General features: G+C 40.2%; 1 protein-coding gene across 2 annotated transcripts in view; it reads right to left on the reverse strand.

The window, feature by feature from the left end:
- The window catches only part of LOC311060927 (integrin alpha-M-like), a 55,814-nt gene that overhangs the window by 25,377 nt on the left and 10,940 nt on the right, over positions 1–19,497 (reverse strand). Inside the window, exons 9-29 of one of the 2 annotated variants that reach the window (XM_084079326.1) lie at positions 17,441–17,588; positions 17,274–17,347; positions 16,927–17,050; positions 16,500–16,639; positions 14,511–14,657; positions 13,903–14,115; positions 13,668–13,801; positions 9,097–9,227; positions 8,817–8,992; positions 8,567–8,692; positions 7,958–8,031; positions 6,333–6,474; positions 6,103–6,201; positions 5,871–5,950; positions 5,686–5,778; positions 5,538–5,607; positions 5,312–5,410; positions 5,064–5,144; positions 4,489–4,599; positions 2,132–2,245; positions 1,935–2,045 (exon numbers count right to left, since the gene is read on the reverse strand). The exons of the other annotated variant lie outside the window; for it this stretch is intronic. Coding sequence (XP_083935452.1) covers positions 1,935–2,045; positions 2,132–2,245; positions 4,489–4,599; positions 5,064–5,144; positions 5,312–5,410; positions 5,538–5,607; positions 5,686–5,778; positions 5,871–5,950; positions 6,103–6,201; positions 6,333–6,474; positions 7,958–8,031; positions 8,567–8,692; positions 8,817–8,992; positions 9,097–9,227; positions 13,668–13,801; positions 13,903–14,115; positions 14,511–14,657; positions 16,500–16,639; positions 16,927–17,050; positions 17,274–17,347; positions 17,441–17,588 — 2,487 coding nt within the window. The remainder of the gene's footprint in view (positions 1–1,934; positions 2,046–2,131; positions 2,246–4,488; positions 4,600–5,063; positions 5,145–5,311; positions 5,411–5,537; positions 5,608–5,685; positions 5,779–5,870; positions 5,951–6,102; positions 6,202–6,332; positions 6,475–7,957; positions 8,032–8,566; positions 8,693–8,816; positions 8,993–9,096; positions 9,228–13,667; positions 13,802–13,902; positions 14,116–14,510; positions 14,658–16,499; positions 16,640–16,926; positions 17,051–17,273; positions 17,348–17,440; positions 17,589–19,497) is intronic. 2 annotated transcript variants of the gene reach the window in all.

Genomic DNA, 19,497 nt, shown 5'->3' on the forward strand with positions numbered 1-19,497 from the left:
ATCATTAAACAATGACAAATTATTGAATGGCAAAAATAGCGTGTGCCCGGAAATTCTGTGCTAATGCTGCATAAAACTGCGTCACCAAAAACAGTAGGGGCCATCCTCGGTTTCATGAGCACAGAAAAGTATATGGCAATAGTTTTCAAGATATGTTGTTTGGTACCAAAATGGTGGATGGACAGACAATCTGACTGACAGACACAGCGTCATACATGACTGACATCACAGGCTGGTCACATGAAGTCATACTTTCACATTCTACACTGGAGCCACCCTATTACCATGTAAACCAGAGATCCATATGATTTGATTTGATTTTAATTTACTAAATTATTAGTTAATTAAAGCCGCACTATGTAACTTTCCTCTTCTACCACGGATTTGAACCCGGTTTCCAGTGCAAATGCTGACATTTTTACCATTGGGCTAATAGAGCCTGCCTGCTTGCATCTTGCACCTGCTTAAATCTTGACCATCAGGTCAAGATTTGTGTCAGATCCTGTGTCTAGGTGAGACATGACCTTTGACACGATCTAAATGTCTTAATAGAAGAGCACGGAGACAAAATACAACCACCCCAATTGTTTAAGATATATTGTAATGTATTAACATACTATTTTTTTTATTATTATTCTTCAGTTTCAGTTTTAGCCAACTATAATAACTTTGGTAGAATGGAAGTATGATAGTGCCCCTAGCCAATCAAATTGTGAGAATAGGTTTATTTAGTTACATTTATTTAAGGTTAGACACTGTTGGTACGGTTAAGGTTATGATAAGGATCTGGTGCATGCATAAACTGGGACACAGCACTGGCTGACATGAAAGGGTACCTAGCACCAGTGGTGTAAAGTAACTAAGTACATTTACTTAAGTACTGTACTTAAGTACAATTTTGAGGTATTTGTACTTTACTTGAGTATTTCCAATTTCCAATACTTTTACTTCTACTCCACTACATCTCAGAGGCAGATATTGTACTTTTACTCCACTACATTTACTTGAAAACTTTAGTTACTAGTTACTTTTCAGATGTAAATTATTACATTATAAAACATACATTAACCACTTTAAACCTATTTTAAACCTAGGCTATTTGAAAATAGCAGATCTACAAGCTCACAACGCGTCGCTTTGCGACGCGTTGTGAGCTTGTAGATCGGCTATTTTCAAATATTTAGTACTTTTACTTTTGGTACTTTAAGTACATTTTGATGCCAATACTTTTGTACTTTTACTCAAGTAACATTTTAATTCTGGACTTTTACTTGTAACAGAGTATTTTTATATTGCAGTATTGGTACTTTTACTTAAGTAAAGAATTTGAGTACTTTTTCCACCACTGCCTAGCACGCACAAAATGGATGCCATGGGATTGACAAAGCATCTATGTGATGAGCTGGGGATTTCATGCATAGCCTACTTCATGACAGCTGGCGTATATGAATTATCTGAAGGTCTGCCATAGCCCTTTAACCCATCAAAACCAGGAAAGCATCTGTCATTTTAGATTTTAACCACTTTGACCATTTTATACTTTGGCTATTCAAAAATACCAGATATACAAGCTTGTAGATCTGCTGTTTTTTGAGAAATCATGAAAATGTGTGCAAATCTTTGAATATATATATTTATTCCATTTATATAGAACATTTTTAACTCAAATCTTTGCTTCTGGGGGTCCCTGGAACAAAACATTTTGAGATGGGGGTCTATGGCCAAGTACATCATTTTAGGTGTCCTTTTGTTTTGAGCACCACTGATATAGAAACATACATTTTTCAGAAAACTTTAAGAAACACGTTAAAGAACATGATATGGGACATCATTGTGCGTATTATCATTCATGAAGAGATGTCTTGTGCTTTCATCAAACAATAGAACCGTAACTATTACCTTGAAATGAACGTAAATTATATACAGTGTATTACCTTATATAAGCCAGCAGTGATCAAAGCCAAAAGAACAAGTCCTCCCACAGTTCCACCAATGATCCAGTTGGTGAGGTCTGTCTCAGTGTACACCTCTACTGTGGCCACAATCTGAGAACAGCAATTACATTCAACATCACATTCAAAGTCTTCTAAATGAGTAAAAGAGTAAAATGAACAAATAGACGGAATGTTACCTTTCGAACTGGGGGATTGTTTTTAGACTCTGCTGAAAAGAAGATGTATTGGTCTCTGTCATACTCCAAAGTGGCTGTGCTGATCAAAAGGAATTTGGCCGACTGGAGACCAATCTGTGGGTCAGAAGTAAATAGGGAAGAAGATGAGGAGCAATTTGCTCAACTTCAAAGCTCTGATCTTTACTGGCTTTACTGGTTGTTTGCTTGTAATGATAGTAATCAAGGATGGTTGGTCACATTTCTGCCTAATGAGTGTCAATAAGGGCTAAAATGTGTAGATTAGTGATTCATTGATCAGCTGTGTCATCACCCAGAATATAATATTCACCCACTCACAACCATCCAATGTAGTGGAAATAATAATGATTAAAGGGTAAGACCACTTTGGTAGAGGTTTGGATTGTGTAGTTACCTTGCCATGATGTAACTCCAAAGGTGGACAAGAAATCAAAAATAGTTGCTCCATTGATTAGAAATTGACAAAAATATGCTCCTCATTGACTTACATTGTATGGTAAAACAGCTCTCCAAGTCACACTTTTAGCACATAAACGAACAGAAACCAAGTTGATTCCGACAATTTAGAGCATCACCAAACCCAGTACTGTTTTTGTTTTTTAATAAAAATGTCAACTTCCTGTTGATTTTACTATTCCAGTCTGGGTTTTCTTCTTAATAAAAATTGCAAAATCAACAGGAAGTTAACATTTTTATTAAAAAGAAAATAGTACTGGGTTTGGTGATGCTCTAGATTGTCTGAATCAACTTTGGTTGCGTTTGTATGTGCTAAAAGAGTGATTTTGAGAGCTGTTTCACTGTACAATGTAAGTCAATGCGGAGCATTTTTTTAATTATCCATTTTCAATCATTGGAGCAATTATTTTTTATTTCTTGTTCACCTTTGAGGTTACATCATCGAAGGTAACTACACAACCCAAACCTCTACTAAAGTGGTCTTGCCCTTTAAACCTGCATGAACCCAAATTTTTATCTGAGGAAAGATATGGGAATCCTCCTATCCTCCTATAATTTGACTAACCTCTGTGGCCGTGGTGTCTTGGGGCGCGCGACACACTGTTGCCGTGGCTGTTTGGTGCACGCGCTCGCTCGCGACACTGTTGCTGTGTTGCCGTCTGCGTGGTTTGTGTGTGTGTGTGTGTGTGTGCCCAATCCAAACACCCATTCTGTGTGTGTGTGTGTGTGTGTGTGTGTGTGTGTGTGTGTGTGTGTGTGTGTGTGTGTGTGTGTGTGTGTGTGTGTGTGTGTGTGTGTGTGTGTGTGTGTGTGTGTGTGTGTCGCTTGCGACGGCTCGCGCCTGTGTGTTCGCGCATGCACGTTGGGGAGGCACATGTCACAATGTACATTATTTGTGTTTGCGTGACGCCCGTGTGTGTGTGTGTGTGTGTTCGCGACGGGCCACGGGCCGCATGAGGATGTACCGTGGTGTGTGTGTGTGTGTGTGTGTGTGTGTTTGTGCGCGCTCGCGACGGCTCGCGCGTGTGTGTGTTGGCGACGGCCGACGGTGGACGGCTCCGCCTGTTAGATCTGTATATGCGCGGGTGTTTGTGTGTGTTCTGTGCCTCCACGTCGGGATGTGCGTGTGTGTGTGTACACACTACACCATTGGTTCTCAAAGTGGGGTCCGGGGCCCCCCAGGGGTCCTTGAGGGAGTTCCAGGGGTCCCCAGCTAAATGATAGATTAGGCACCAAATGGACCCTTATGGGTCTGTAACTCTGAGAGTGTACAAATGGAACCAAATGGACTCTTAACGGGTCCATTTGGTTCCATTTGTACACTCTCAGAGTTAAATTCACATAGATTTTACGATATAAACTGGGGTCCAAGAGATAGATATGCCATTAAATGGGGGTCCGTAGCCCTAATGCATGTCAAACTGGGGGTCCTTGAAATTAAAATGGTTGAGATTCACTACTAGAGCCGTAAAAAAAATCTTCTCTTATGGGGGTCCCTGGCATATCTTTTCAAATGGGGGTCCGCGGGCTAACAAGTGTCAATTTGGGGGTCCTTGACATTAAAAAGTTTGAGAACCACTGCACTACACAGTACAAACTCACTTTCCATCCCTGATAAACTGTCTGTTCTCAGCGCATAAGCCAAACTGCACACTTTGGGTGCTCATATCCCCCTACGGGTATGGTCTAGTTATTCTAATTTGCCCAAGGATATGAGATGCTTTAAATCATTTTAACCATCTTCAACCACCAATGATTATTTATTGTTTAGACTTACATAGTACTGCTCCCCTACTTTACCCTCTGTAAATGGCAATGATTGAGATCTAAAATGCAATGTTCAGTGTTGAATTAACAGCACATATTTTAGACATAATATTTACCTGCTCGATCCATCTTGAGCTCAGGTTAGCAGAGATGTTGTAAACGTCATGCTGATTTTTAACCATGACCACGTTGCATCTGAACACTGTACACGTGGCAACGGAACAGTCCTATGGACAATTAAAGGACACATTTCAAGCAAAATGTTATGAAATTGAATGTTTAGCATACATAAATAAATTGTAAAATGAAAAAACCTTTGTCCGCGTTTCTCCTCAGTGGGTTGACCAAATGATCTGAACTTGCACACAGGCATTGACCATTAGCATATACAGAGAGTGACAAAGCCAATTTTTCACTTTTCCAAAATGTAAGCTTTTTATTAGAACCTTTTTGAACGCTCCTCGAAGACTATGGGATCTGTAGTCGGGGTTGCAGTCCCATTGCCTCAGTGTTATCAGATAAAGGTCTACTTTTTGGAAACACTGTTATTATTGTCTCTTGTAAAAGCTGATGTTTTTATGGTGTAGGGGTGTTCTTTTTGTATATATAGTGTTTTTATGTTATGTGTTTTAATGGACCCCTGAGTCTGTACAAATAAAGTTGATTGATTGATTGATATAGCCATATTTACCACTTCATGATTTTTCTTGATGTTATCCACAAAATGTGGGAAGTTAGGTTCCTCGTCTTTAGATCTGCTGCAGCCTGGAATCTGAATGTTGGAAAATATAACATTAGAGTCACATTAATAGCACATCAAATAACCCTAACTCATTGAACTGAATCTGACATGAGAAACAGTTTGTCACAGAGCAGTTTGAAGGTTAGTGTGTTTTAGCTCCATGAACATGCATTGAAGTGTCCATCCATGTAAGTTACCTTTATACTACCAGGATTCACCCAGATGTCTTTATCACCAAGCCTCACCGGCACCTTGATGACCACAGTAACATTAAAGGCTCTCACATAATTTAAAACCTGAGAGGAGATAGGACATGATAGAAAGAAGATAGAAAGAATCCTTGATGTCCCTTGATGTCACAACAGTAAACCTAAAAGCTGCATTTAATACATTAACATCAAATATTTACATAAGATGTTTTACCGTAATTGATTGTGGAAGTGGTGTCTGCAGATTATGTTTTCCAAAGGTGAAATTGGTGTAGCTGAGTGAACTGCATAGATATATATATTTTTAAGAATTTTTTAACTTAAAAATAATGACTGTGTGAATGATAAGAAACAATGCAAACCTTGGATTGGAAATGGAAAGAAAAATGCTGTACTTCACATCAATCTCCTTGGACCGGTCAAGTTCACTTTTTGAGGAATGGTCACCATTTCCACTGTTACAGAAGAGAAACAATTCCTAGTAATGCAATGATAGAAAGCACTCAACCACACAGTGCAAGGGTTTCCACCATGCAGACAACAGTACCTTGTGGCATTTGCAGTAATCAGCATCTTTCTGTCAAGTTCACTGTTGATATCTATCCCATAGGAGACAGTGAAAAAAGCCTAGAATGGAATGGTTCAGACAAAGCCCTTTAAAACACTTAAGCCTATTCATCTACAAAAACATTCAAAACCAAAACAATTTGACAATTATTTTTAACTGCCCTTGCAGATATGTGAGAGGAGAAGATATGTCAGGAATCTAAAAGTTGAACCTTGGCATTGCTTTTGAAAATAGGCTTGTCAATGGTGCAGTCACTCTTCCCACGTGATAAACCATTCTCAGCGTCTAAAGAGTTACATTCCACTCTTCCCTTGGTAAAGACAAAGAAAACCACAAGGCATGTTAACCACACATCTTCTTTGATCAATGAAAATAACTTATTAAGACTGAACTTGGGGTTAGTTATGTTGCATTGATGTTACCTTGGCAATACTGCCTTACCTGCTGTATGGTGAACTTCCTGTATGAGAGCCCAGGAGGGTATGTGAGGGTGACACGACTGTTGTACGAGTTCTCCTCTCTGTTCTCGACTGACACCATTACGTTCAACAGTTCATCTATGCCCACTCTAACTTCTGTAGAGCTGATGCAAAAACAGAAACGAAAAATGTTATTAAATTATGTCTTAAGTGTATGAGGAATCATAAGGGGAAAGATAATGTTTGCCATTCACTCTGATTTTATATAAGACGTGTAAGAATTTTGAAATACATCCTCCTTTGGTCAACCCAAGAAATGTTACTAATACATGCTTGAAAACTGCATCTAAGGAATCAGATTGCTATTGAAAGGAAAGTCATATTTAAAAAGATTGTTCAGTGACCTAGACCAGTTCAGGTTGTATGTAAACATTGACCTCCCAGCAGTCACAACAGACAAATACATTACTTTCTGGTGAAATGGGTGCATTTTTGTTAATAGACATATTACAGTAAGTACTCTATATCACACTTTAATCTAAAGTTGGCTCTACTGACTACTATAGACCGGCAGTCGAATGAAGTCGGGACGATTCTGGAGGTTAGCCGATTGGAAGGTGTGGAAAAAAAGTATCTTTCTGTGGACCTGAGAGCCGACACCGACAGACGGCTACTATGGTGCTATTGATGTATTTTTCAACAACAAACCCATGAACACGTAGATGCTTAAATCATTTGAGAAATTATAATGATAACTACTGCGCTATAGGGTGCTTAGGGCATGGGCATAAGGTTATCTGTATTTAGACTATTTTGGTGTAGCTTATATCTTTGTTATATCTATGTTTCATCATCATAATCATCATCATTGATAAAATGGCAAATCTATCCCCCCTGTATATCCTATCCATTGTCCCATGAAATAGTTGGAGAATGAGCACTCAGGTTTGCAATGATAAAACAAAACTCGAGGGAAACTTTTAGAAAAACACTGGTTGCTTCAATGATTTTACATACCCTTTTCACCTTAAAGAAAAGCAGCAGTAAGTGCTAATGATATTAATAAGTTAAAGATATGATATATATACGATAGTTTTGTTTCACTGAAAATCTGACAGATGACAGCTGGTGTTTGAATGAGATGAGCCACACACACACGTCTTTGGTTGTAGGACACAGGTGTTATGTGGCATAACAACCGGCAGTTTAGCTCAGCCATACTAGACCAATTCTCAAGAGATTTTTATAATTCAAAGTTCTCTATAATCTGTGAAGTGTCTATGTTCATTCGGTGTATCAATCATGTTTTTATGATCCTCTCTGTTTGATCTCCCCATCACTCCATTACATCTTTTAAGGCTCAAGAACTCATTTGTATTTGCTAGCATTTCAATCCCCCTGTTGTTTATATCTGTGTTTTTTAATCCCTTGTGGTCTAGCATTGTGGCAAAGGAGAGTTATTTTTAAATGTCCTGTATAACTAAATGTGACATGACTTGACAGACAAGCAAGCCCACAAAATCAGTTTTGCCTTCATTGTTAAGATTTTCCATATTTATTCAAACTTCTTATAGGGTAAGAAATGGCACTTGTTCATCAACAAAGTAACCACACTCTTAGAGGACATATGTGTACATTATGTCTCACCTGGTAAAGTTGAAATCAACTTTGAGGTTGTCAGTACAGCGGTTATCAGTGCCACAGTTGATTTCAAACCTTAACTGTTGTACAAGGGAGGAAGTCAACCGTGTTAATCATGTTTTCTTTCAAACAGCAATAATGACATGATGATCTTACAAGCTGTTTGAACATGAATTCACTCTGAACTGGAAAGCCATAAAGCTAGCTACAGTATATACCGATTATTCCAATGGCCAATCATTCTGGCTAATCTGCAATCTCTAATGTCAAGCTCTCTTACCAAGGGTAGTCTGTCCTCTCTCAAACTCTAAATAAAAATCACACCTGTGTGAAGGTAGCGGCGCCTTTGATACATTTTGTCATCAATAAGTGTTTAAATGTGTTTATAGCCACGTGTCACGTGAAGCTTGACCAATCACTTTGTTGACGTGTCTGACCAATCAGAACGTTGACGCAAAAGCCAGGTATATACCTAAAGGTATAGAGCGGCTAGCGCCGCTAAAAATAATTAACATTGCATTCTAGAGTAAATATTTGGACCTATGAAACGATAGACATATAGGCGGGCGGGCAGGCAGGCAGGCAGGCAGACAGACAGACAGACAGACAACTTACAGGATGATGTGTGGTTGTCTGAGCTTTCTGTTCAAGGCTTGGACTGAGGTTGTCTAAAGATGGGACACCTTCAAATGTGAATCTAAGTTGATTAGACAGTTCATTCAGAGCATCCTCTGGACACGCCTGCAATGAGAGGGCATTATTATGAAAAGATTCATACAGTAGTCCAACCTTCAATAAAAAAAGATTGATCTAATGTATACTTATTTAGATTACCAGTTTATACTTATTTAGATTACCAACCTACCTCAATTTCAAATATATGTGGAAAGCACTGTGGCTGTGGCTTTGTCGTGTCAAGGGTAAACGAGTTGAAAAGCTCTCGTTGTTTTGGCATCTTTTTTGGCATCTTGATGTAAGCACGGTTATTTGGAGTTTTTCGGGTTGAATCCAGCGTCAATGTATAATTAATCCGCGCTTGAGCTGGAACAGTTTAGACTTTCATTAAAAAGTTACTCTCAACATAAAAGTATTTTAAATGCTAAAATGGCTCTGTGGTGTATAGACTTAAAAATAATTGCAAAAACCTGAGTGGCGAGTCATAGTGAAGCAGACTTTAGCTGTGTTGTTCAATGGAGAATTGCAGTCTGGGTTGTTGGTGGGGATCTGAGCTGGGCTGAATGTCACCTGTGCTTCCACCATTACTATTGGCTTAGATCTGGAAATGGACAGAATCACTGGAATCACGTAAATTACATATTTACAGGGGTGGACAGTAACTTTACTTGAGTACTGTACTTAAGTACAGATTTTTAATTATTTGTACTTCACTTGAGTATTAGATTTTTTAACACTTTATACTTTCACTCAAGTAGATTTCCAAGACAAAAATGTTACCTTTTACTCAAGTACATTTCTAGGAAGGCTGTGAAGTGCTAGTTACTTTTAGGTTGGCTGTTTTTTGTCTCCGCCAGGCCGAAAGTCATGGCGAGAGAGTATGTTTTGCACCCTGTGTGTGTGTGTGTGTGTGTGTGTGTGTGTGTGTGTGTGTGTGTGTGTGTGTGTGTGTGTGTGTGTGTGTGTGTGTGTGTGTGTGTGTGTGTGTGTCCGTGTGTGTGTATCCGTCTGTGAACAGCTAATCTCCCGCACCGTTTGCTTGATCGCAGAGAAACTGTGCACACACACTCCCTGGATGTCAATTCAGAACCTCTGCCCCACATTCACATGGGTCTGTTATATCGCCACCAGGAGGCCGCTTTTTGCAAAACACATTTTTTGACAGTACTCCTACAGATGTTGTCAAAATGTCACGCAATCGGTACACAGTATCACTATAGTCATTAAACGAAACAGGTCTTCCAGATTTTTCATATTCCATTCTGAGTGGCTAAAAATGGCTTCCAAAGTTTGTAGGAGTGCTCCGTTTTGAACAAAATGCCTCAAATCATGAACACAGCATGCAATTTCCGTGAAATTTTGTACGTACATTCCCACTAGGCCGAGGAAGAAATGTCACTTGAAGTTTTTCAAATCAGCCTCATGGTGGCGCTATAACAGGCCGATTCGTGTTTTTACCTATAACTGCACCGAGTGCACATACAAAACTTTGTATGTGCACTCCCTAGAGGCCAAGGAAAAACCTTTGCACTGCATTTTTCACATCTGCCTTTTATAGCGCCACCAGGAAGCCAACTTATGTAAAACACATTTTTGGAAATTACTCCTTCAGATTTTATCCCCATTTCACACAAATCAATACACATGATCTCTATAGTCATGTGATCAAGACGGATCTTTTTCAGAATCCATCCTGATTGGCTAAGATTGATATCTAAAGTTTGCAGGAGTGGCCCGTTTTGAACAAAATGCCGCAAATCATGAACGCAGCGTCCGATTGCGGTGAGAGTTGCACACACATTCGCACTACGCAGGAACAAATGCCACCCTTTCAACATTGCCCTATTATAGCGCCACCAGGAGGCCGATTTTTGCAAATATATATATGTATATATTGCTCCTACAAATGTTGTCCAAACATCACGCAAATCGGTACATATCTGATATCTCTTTAGTCAATGCCCATACTAACCTACCTGACCTGGCGGAGACCTGTGCTCCATTTTTTTTTCTCCTTTTTTTTCCTTCCTTAAAATGCAATAAGAATCACGGTTACATTTTGCGCATTTGTGGCGCCCACTATGGGTAAAAGTGGAAATGCTTTTGGCGCTTCGTTGAGTACACAACCCTTGACATGTGATTCAAATTTGAGTTTAATTGGACGTTTCGTTTGTGATTTTTGGCATTTTTTGTAAAATAGGCCCCTCCCACCAACTTTGGAAGCCTATTATGGACGAACAGTATGAACTATTAAAATTTCGTAAACATTGCAAATTTCTCATCGAGCATTTCGGCATTCCATTCTTACAATGGGAGTCAACCCTAGTGTCGTCACTCTCATATTAGATCAGACTTATCAGGATGAGAAAACAAAGCAACCTAACATACATTGTATTGAATGAGAGCAGGGTGGAGAGCAACTGTGGTTCAGCAAGACCGATATTTAAATAAGAGAAGGGCAATTTCTCCTATAAACAAACAGGCAGGTGCTCGAGCACTGGTTGGCTCCTATGTGTGCACCTGATGGAGGCCCTGCATGCTACACAGGTTACAGGTTAAACTGCATCCTACACAGGGACTAGGGAGTCACTCGTAACGTTGCCAAAGACATTATTGCGGAATTGTCAGATATGTCATGAAAGCTGTGAAGACGCTTTCGCTCTACTAAACCATTCTGAGGTTTGATGGCTTTCACACAGAACAGTGTTGTCTGGCATGTTGAAGTTGTGTGACCACCACTTTTTTTGAGTTGACAAAACACGGTAATGGCGGCAGCAGGAGAAGAACAAACTGAGTCTGATCAGCAGCTGAATCAGCCTGACAAACCTCCAAGAACATCCCATGGCCTTATCTGAAGTCCATGTTGTGAAAAACGCACACACAGACATAAAAGAAACATACATTTTTCAAATACTTACTGTGTTTACCGAAGACAAACTACATTGCTTACAATGTATGTATGAATGTATGTATGTATGTATATAAAAATGTACTCCTACTTTTACTTTTACTTGTACTTGCACTTAAGTATATTTAAAAGCAATTACTTTTGTACTTTTACTCGAGTAACATTTTGACTGAGCTACTTTTACTTGTAGTAGAGTAAATTTGACCATTAGTATATGTACTTTTACTCAAGTACTGGGGTTGAGTACTTAGTCCACCACTGCGTATTTATAAATATTTCATATATTTTGTTTTCTTATAATGTGCAGTCATCGTCTGCTAAAAGTAAATGCAAGACAGTCAACAATTTCCTCCATAATGCAATCATTACAAACAGAATGGGAGACTGTCTTCCAGGTCTGGTTCTATTACTCATACTGGTAACAAGATATTGAGCTGTGTGTCCACAAGTGTGACACTTTTCTGGTGAGTGTAACAGTCACACTTATGGACATACAGTACACACAGCTCCATAAGTCTGGACCCTACCCAGCACTCACACAACAATACCTTGTGTGCGCCACCCTGGAACACATTCTGGGCCAGCTTACTTTCATGGACCATGGAAACTGCTACATCATGGCAGTGAAGCACTATTTCACCAAGTGGCCCATAGATAGGGATGTCCGATATTATCGGCCTCCCGATATTATCGGCCGATATTAGCATAAAAATTGATATCGGGAAAATATCGGTATCGGTTTTTGAAAACTTTTTTTTTTTTTTTTTTTTGCTTTATAAATAAGTTACAGGAGTTCTTACTGTATATGGTGTGTGTGATATGAAATTTGAGCTTACCCTAATCACAATAATCCCCGCATATATCGGTATCGGTTGATATCGGTATTGGTAATTAAGAGTTGGACAATATCGGTATATCGGTTATCGGTAAAAAAGCCAATATCGGACAACCCTACCCATAGACATACGCGGTTCTGGACCGCAGTTCTGGTACCATGGCAGAGAAACTGGTTGCCAAGATGCTAAAATGTCAAACCTGCACACCCACAATGCTGGTAGAGCGATTTCCATCTTCTCTGATCGACAGCAGAAAGACTGGCCCTCCTCTTGGCCCTGGTCCTGTGGTCCTACCAAACCATGCTGTTGGAGTCTATGCTTTGCATTCCAGTGGCTCTCATGTTTGCAAGAGACTGGACTCCAGTTGACCCCTAAAGATTATTATTTATTTATTTAAAACATTTTTGATCTGATTGCATATGTGTTTCCCGCCCCCTAAAACTCCCTGGGGTAGCCACAGTTTAATACTGCCAAATGCTAATGTAGTGCCCCAGACAAGACCCGGCCACAACACCTCTACCAATCGAGTCTGAATCACTACATCTGGCGTAGTGGAGGAGGTTCTCACGTGAGGGACATGAAGGTTGTGCAGTGTGAAGCGCGAGGACGCGCTCCCAAAAACTGAGGGGGTATAATGTAGAGTGACCCAGCCACAACAGCTCTGCCAATCGAGCTCAGCTCTTTGCAGCGGGAAATTTTCGCTTCACAAGCGGGTGCTGCCGACGAGTTTCACTGTTTACCGGTTCTTCAGCAGCAACTGTTTCAATATTTTGCCGGTCTTTCCACGATAGTAGAGTCTTCTTTCACTTTTGCCCTGCCGTTCGGTGCCCCCCCAAGGTTGGTGCCCAGTGCTGCAGCACTTAATGTCCTTGCATTAAGCCAGCACTGATCATAAGAGTGCCAGCCAAACACAAATGGCTATGGAGAGTTCATGGCTCTATGCATGTAGCGGTCACAAGCCCAGAACAAAATTGATGAGTCTCTATTACACTGAAATTGGTGACATTCTGTGGTGCTGTTGATTGTGAACATTTTGGTTGGTGTTTTTTATTATATTATTAGAGTTGGAGTCTGGTAACATATTCAGATGGCACTAATGATGAAATTGTGTAACATGTTTTCCTTTCAAATCAAGTAAAAAAAAGTGCCTTCTGTATGCAGAAGTTTTCAGATGTGCTAGAAACAGGCTCAAGCAATAAGTGTAAAAGGGTTTGATGTCGAGGTAGGTGTCTTGAGGTAGAGGTATAGAAGACCAGAATAACACCAGGGATAGTTTTACACCATTCTTTATATTTACCTGAGTAGGAGGACAGCACCCTTTGAACCCACTGCTAAGTCAGGCAGATTGTCTCCACTGAGGTCAAAAGAAGACTGGCTAATAGACAGACCAAAGAACCGCAGTCCAGGCTGGACATCAGAGCCAGGAATTCTCTAGAAGAGGAAAAAAGGTAAAAGAATGTTTTAAGAGATCAAGCTATAAAAAATACAAAACGTTGCATGAATCCATGGCCACTGTATTGACTTTCACACACCTGTAAGTACATGGGATTGATTGTTTTTCTAACATCACCATGGAAAATATAAATGCTTCCTTGACCATCATTCTCTAGTGGTGCTCCCACAGCCAAATCATTGAATCCATCTCTGTTGAGATCAGGCAGTGGAGCAAGAGAGGAACCAAACCTTCCTCTTTCTCCTGCAACACCTTTCAACACTGTTTGACTATCGAATAGACAATCAACTCTCTGGTGGGAAAACAGAAAAACAGGAATTATCATACTATAATTCTAGTAACCGTCTTGAGTAGGTGAGTAGGTGAAGCTAGCCGGTTCTCCTCAGTGGCTGGACCAATTGCTCTAATTTTGCACACAGCCATTGACCATTACCATCTGAACTTAACTGTGAAGCCCGTTTTTCAATTTCATCAAATCTCAGCTTCTTATTAGCGCTTTTGTGTCAAAGAATGTCGCCATGGTTACGGGGCTTCCCAGCTATGGGACGAACTTCCTCCCGGGTTGCCAGATCATGTGCGCATATCCCCCCACGGATGCGTCGACCGGGTATGGTCTCTAGTAATTATAATTTGAATACCTAATGTCAAATGTATGCATTTGATGACAGAAAGTTAAACATTCTTTACCTCGTGAGTAAAGCTACAGACGTAAACCCTGCCCTCTCGATCTTTCTCCACGAATGAAGGAGCAGATATGAGGATTATGTCAGTGTATCCACTTCGATCCACATCCATGGTACAAACCTCTGCCCCAAAATATGCTCCAATCTGAAACTGAGCAAGCCAGAAATCATCATTCAAAGCAGGATTCATTTCATTTATCATAAAATAGTTTTATATTTTTACGGGGCCAGAGCTCAGCTCTGGACCTGTTTTGTTATTGGCAGTATTCTGTCACTTCTTCTTCTTCTTCTTCTTCTTCTGCCACTTTTCGCAGTTCTGGCTGAACCGTGCAGTTGCTTTTTACGAAACTCGGCCATATGGTAGATGGTCATGAAAAACGATCAAGAAATAATTCTCACAATCTTTCGTCCAAAGGTGGCGCTATAGCACTCAATTGAAAATGGCAACTTTGAACAGGTATACAACTCATGCCCTGTTTGACCTAGAGCCATGAAACTTGGATACACATATGCGTCTCCTCATGCTGAACAACTTTCACCCTTTGACTTTTGACCTCTGACCTTTAGATCTCCCACCATTTTGAATTATATGAAAAACAGTCATTGGCTCCTAACTTCTGCATTTTTTCACTTAGAAGAAATCCGCTCGCATCATTATGTCGGCAGAGGTCCAAAGTTCATGTGTAAAGAATGTTGTGAAAAGTACTCAAAAATCCCAGGAGGAGATAGATTTTAACTATTGCAGTTTTATTAAAATTATTCATCTGCCCCTAACACATACATGCAGACTCACATTTCTTTGAAACTTTGCAGAAAGGTTGAGGGTCATTCCAAATATCACTGAAACCAATCTTACTCCAATTGGCCAAAGGGGGGCGCTATAGCAATTTTTTGAAAATGCAAACTTTAAACAGGCATAAGTCATGCCTCGTTTGGCCGACAGCCATTAAACCTGCTTACACATGTGCCTTGACTCATGAGGAACACATGTATCACTTTGACCAGTAAGCTCCGCCCTTAGATTGTCCGCAATTTTGAGCAGTTTGAAAAACACTTAAACCCAGGATTTTTCAGCCATTTGCGTGAAACTGTATCATCTGTCTGATCTCTTTTTTCACAGGTCTAGCCTGTTGGTCCAATGGCTTCTCCCTTAAGCGAGAGCCTCACAACCACAAGGTTGCCGGTTCAAGCCTCACTTGATGCAGACTCATTTAAGTTGAATTGCAAAAAACATGACTATATCAACGAATACATGTGCAAATGCTAAAGATAACCTGAAATGCTTATTTGAGAGTACGTATTTTCAATGTATGACGTACTTCATTGTAAAAGTAGCTGATCTACAATCTCACAACTTTTCAGATACCAACGTTTTGTGAGCTTGTAGATCGGCCGCTTTCACTGGTTTTGGTTTCGAGGAGACACAGATACAATTTCTCTATTGGTAAATGGTTTGTGAACGAGTGATCTTAGTGTTGGCTTGGTTCATGACAGAAGGCAAGAGTTTATGATCTTCAACAGACAACCTCAGCCTGGACAAAGCTATAGCACTATAGGTAGTGTTGCAGCCTATTAGTCCGAAGGTTTAGAGTTCGATTCCTGTTAATGGCAATAAGTTGAGATGTCCAATCAATCCATTCTGTTTCCATCTCTCTCTCTCATCAATCTTTTCCGTTTCCATGTCTCTCTTCAATCTATTCCGTTTCCATGGCTCTCTTTCTCTCGCTCTCTCTCTTCAATCTATTCCGTTTCCATGTCTCTCTCTCTCTTTCTCTCTCTCTCTCTCTCTCTCTCTCTCTCTCTCTTTCTCTCTCTCTCTCTCTCTCTCCAACTCTCTCTCTCTCTCTCCAGTTTCCATGTCTCTCTCTCTCTCTCTCTCTCTCCAGTTTCCATTACTGTCTGTCTGTCTCACTCTCTCTCTCACTGGCCCCGTATTATCGCTGCTTGCAGCTATATTTCTTATTGTACTGTGAATAATATTTGGAGCACAAACCTGTGGATTTGTCGAGGGGTCGATCTTTTGGGGGCTATTGCTGGAGGAGAACACCATCACCATCCCCATGTGTTTATATCTTGGAGCACCGACAATGGTGAGATAGCCACTTCTTCTTATGGCAATGGTCATGGAGTAACCTAGGAGAAAACAGCACAGAGTAAACATTGAGTGCTAGAGTTTTTTTAAATAATTAATTATGCTTATCACATGACCTTCTCACCAAGAAGGAAAAAAAACTGTTTTTAGATGTAGGTGTGTCGAATTACATTGGACTAAACAATGACTCACACATGAAAGCTATGGCTAGAAGTCTGATGTAACATGCAGAAGATTAAAGTCTTTAATTATTTAGATAGACATAGCGGTATATTGGTGGTAACTGCATACACTACAGTATTAAGAAGTTAATTTAGTACTTTCTCACCAAGATAACTGTCAGGAACCATATCTGTAAACTCCTTGAAGTCTTCCCTCTGGCCTTGTGCTGATATTTTTTGGTAGCTCCCTCTCCACTGGAAGGCACCAACAGCCGCCATCTGGAATCCTCCCTAGTATAGGTACAGTAAACAGGAACCCAAATTTTAAACTTACCTAAAAACATGGTTGTTCTTATAATTGGACATTTCAGATAGTCAAACAACGCATTCCCTCAGCGAGCTCCATGTGGGAGTTGGTATCCTCGCCTCCCTAAATTTTCAATTTGCCCATATGCTGTAATAGGGTTTTATCATGTGAAGAGACAACTTTTTTTGTTTTTGTGTTTTTGATTACCCCAGGCACACAAGCAGCACTGAATCCCTCTTGAGCCATTTCCAGTTTCAGTGAACCACCACTTGTCTGAGATCCTGTACAGGAAAAATAAATAAACAAGAAATATCTCACTACTCAATTAAGATTTTCCTGCTGATCCAGATTTTATGTGGACATTGGAACTATACCTTCAATTGAAAAGATGCTGTTCTGCAAAGAATCCTTGATTTTTTCAAGAGCTTGAAAGTTGTTCACTCGATACACATGCTTCGATTTATCAGTTGCAATGGTGTCCAACTCTGCCTTTGCTGAAGCACTACTAAAAGCACTTCCAACCTAAGGATACCAAGATACAGTGTTTACAATATTTTGAATGACAATGTTACTGTAAAAAAATATATAATGTATTGGTTAATAATTTTGGAATCTCATCTCAAAACAGATTCAAAAGTGTTTTTTTTTCACATGGCCGTAAAGTGGCCTGATATAATGCTACCATGTGACCATGTGTTTCACGCCGATCGGCCCAACGGTGTCCCAAGATTAACTGTACACAGACCCACAGACGGATGGACGGACATACTTCCATGTTCACAGCCACCTACTTTGAGGGACCCAATGATGCAAATTGCTATATGGTGCAAAACCAACACATATCCGTATCGAGCAAAAGCATCATTTGTATTGAGCAAACACAAAACACACCCTCTGGATTTACTACTTCTGAAGCACAGTTTTGCCTTAAAGGGATTGTAGGCAAGTTCAGAGATAAACAAAGAAAAAAACTCCAGCAGTTCGTTTCCCCGACCACCAGGGGGTTTGATTGATTGATTGATGTACTTTATTTAGTAAGACATGAGAACAGTACATGACAGTACATAATAGTACATGGAAGTACAAATTCGCAATACAAGGTCTACTAAACTGGATAGCTCAGTTAAGCACTTAGCTTGTTTAAGATGAGATCCCCATGTACACAAATCATGATGACATATAAGAGACAGACATATATAAGAGGTGACGCAGGGAGGACTTCCATAGAGTTAAGGGGACTTCTAAACGGGCCATGCCGAATATAGGTTGCTTTATTCGGATACAATTCGCGGAACTGCCCGCCCCTGCCGGTTCTCTGAATTTTTATTTTTAAATAGGCTCTTTCATGATAAATTGACCACATATATGAAGTTAAACAACTAAATTCTATCCAAACGCTATCTTAAAAGTAAATTCTGTGCCTCAAAAAAGAAGTTTGAGAGCGTTTTAGAACCGAAAGTAAAAAGTTCACACGGACACGGACGCGCACGGATGCGCACATGCGTGCGTTAATTTACGTCCCGAACGAACATAAACAGTAGGGAAAATACGGATTTCACAAAGAGGACTGTGTTTCAATGCAGGAAAACACCCCAGCATCATTATATAGTGGCTGATAGAGGGGAAAAAATGCAATATATATATATATATATATATATATATATATATATATATATATATATATATATATATATATATATATATATATATATATATATATATAAATATTTTTCAAATTTAGGCTTTATGTTGCCTACAACCCCTTTAACATATTCTGGTTATTCTCTACACAAATGTCAGTGTATATGTTACAGGTAGATTGGCATTCCAGGTAGAATGGAAAAGAAGCGCTTATTTTCACCGCCCGTCCGCCCACCAGGCATTTCTGTAGAACCAACGCTAGAGGGCAATAAAAGCCAGTCCCACAACACACACGCACACGCCACAACACAAACGAGCACGCACACATGCATGCGCGCACGCACAAGGGGGCGAGCCTGAGGGGGCGGGGGCGGGCTGGCGGGCTATGTTAGTGCAGCGAGTGGCAGTTCAATGGGGCAAACCATAGAGGGGCAAATGCAGTCCCCACAACATCATTTACGATTCTGTCCCTATCGGTACATAACTTGAACGGCGCTGAGTCGAATCAGCAGACCTTGAGGCTGAGGAAGTCGCGCCCGAGTGCCTCCAGGCACGAGTGCCCGCGACGACCAGCCGATGGTCCAAAACTATACTTTATCGGCGAAAAAAAGTAGTCCGCGGTTGTTTGAAAAAGTAATGTCCCAAGCGGGAGTCAAACCCAGACTTCCACTGATAGTGGATGGGGAGTCCAATGATTATCGAAGTGCGCCACTGAAGCTGGCATGTATGTATATCCATGTTGTTCTTGTCGCCGTCCTCCTCGCATCGCAGCCCCGCACCGAGCCTAAAA

This window comes from Gymnoscopelus microlampas, assembly GCF_963454915.1.
Source record: "Gymnoscopelus microlampas genome assembly, chromosome: 14".
In the NCBI taxonomy this organism is placed as follows: domain Eukaryota; kingdom Metazoa; phylum Chordata; class Actinopteri; order Myctophiformes; family Myctophidae; genus Gymnoscopelus; species Gymnoscopelus microlampas.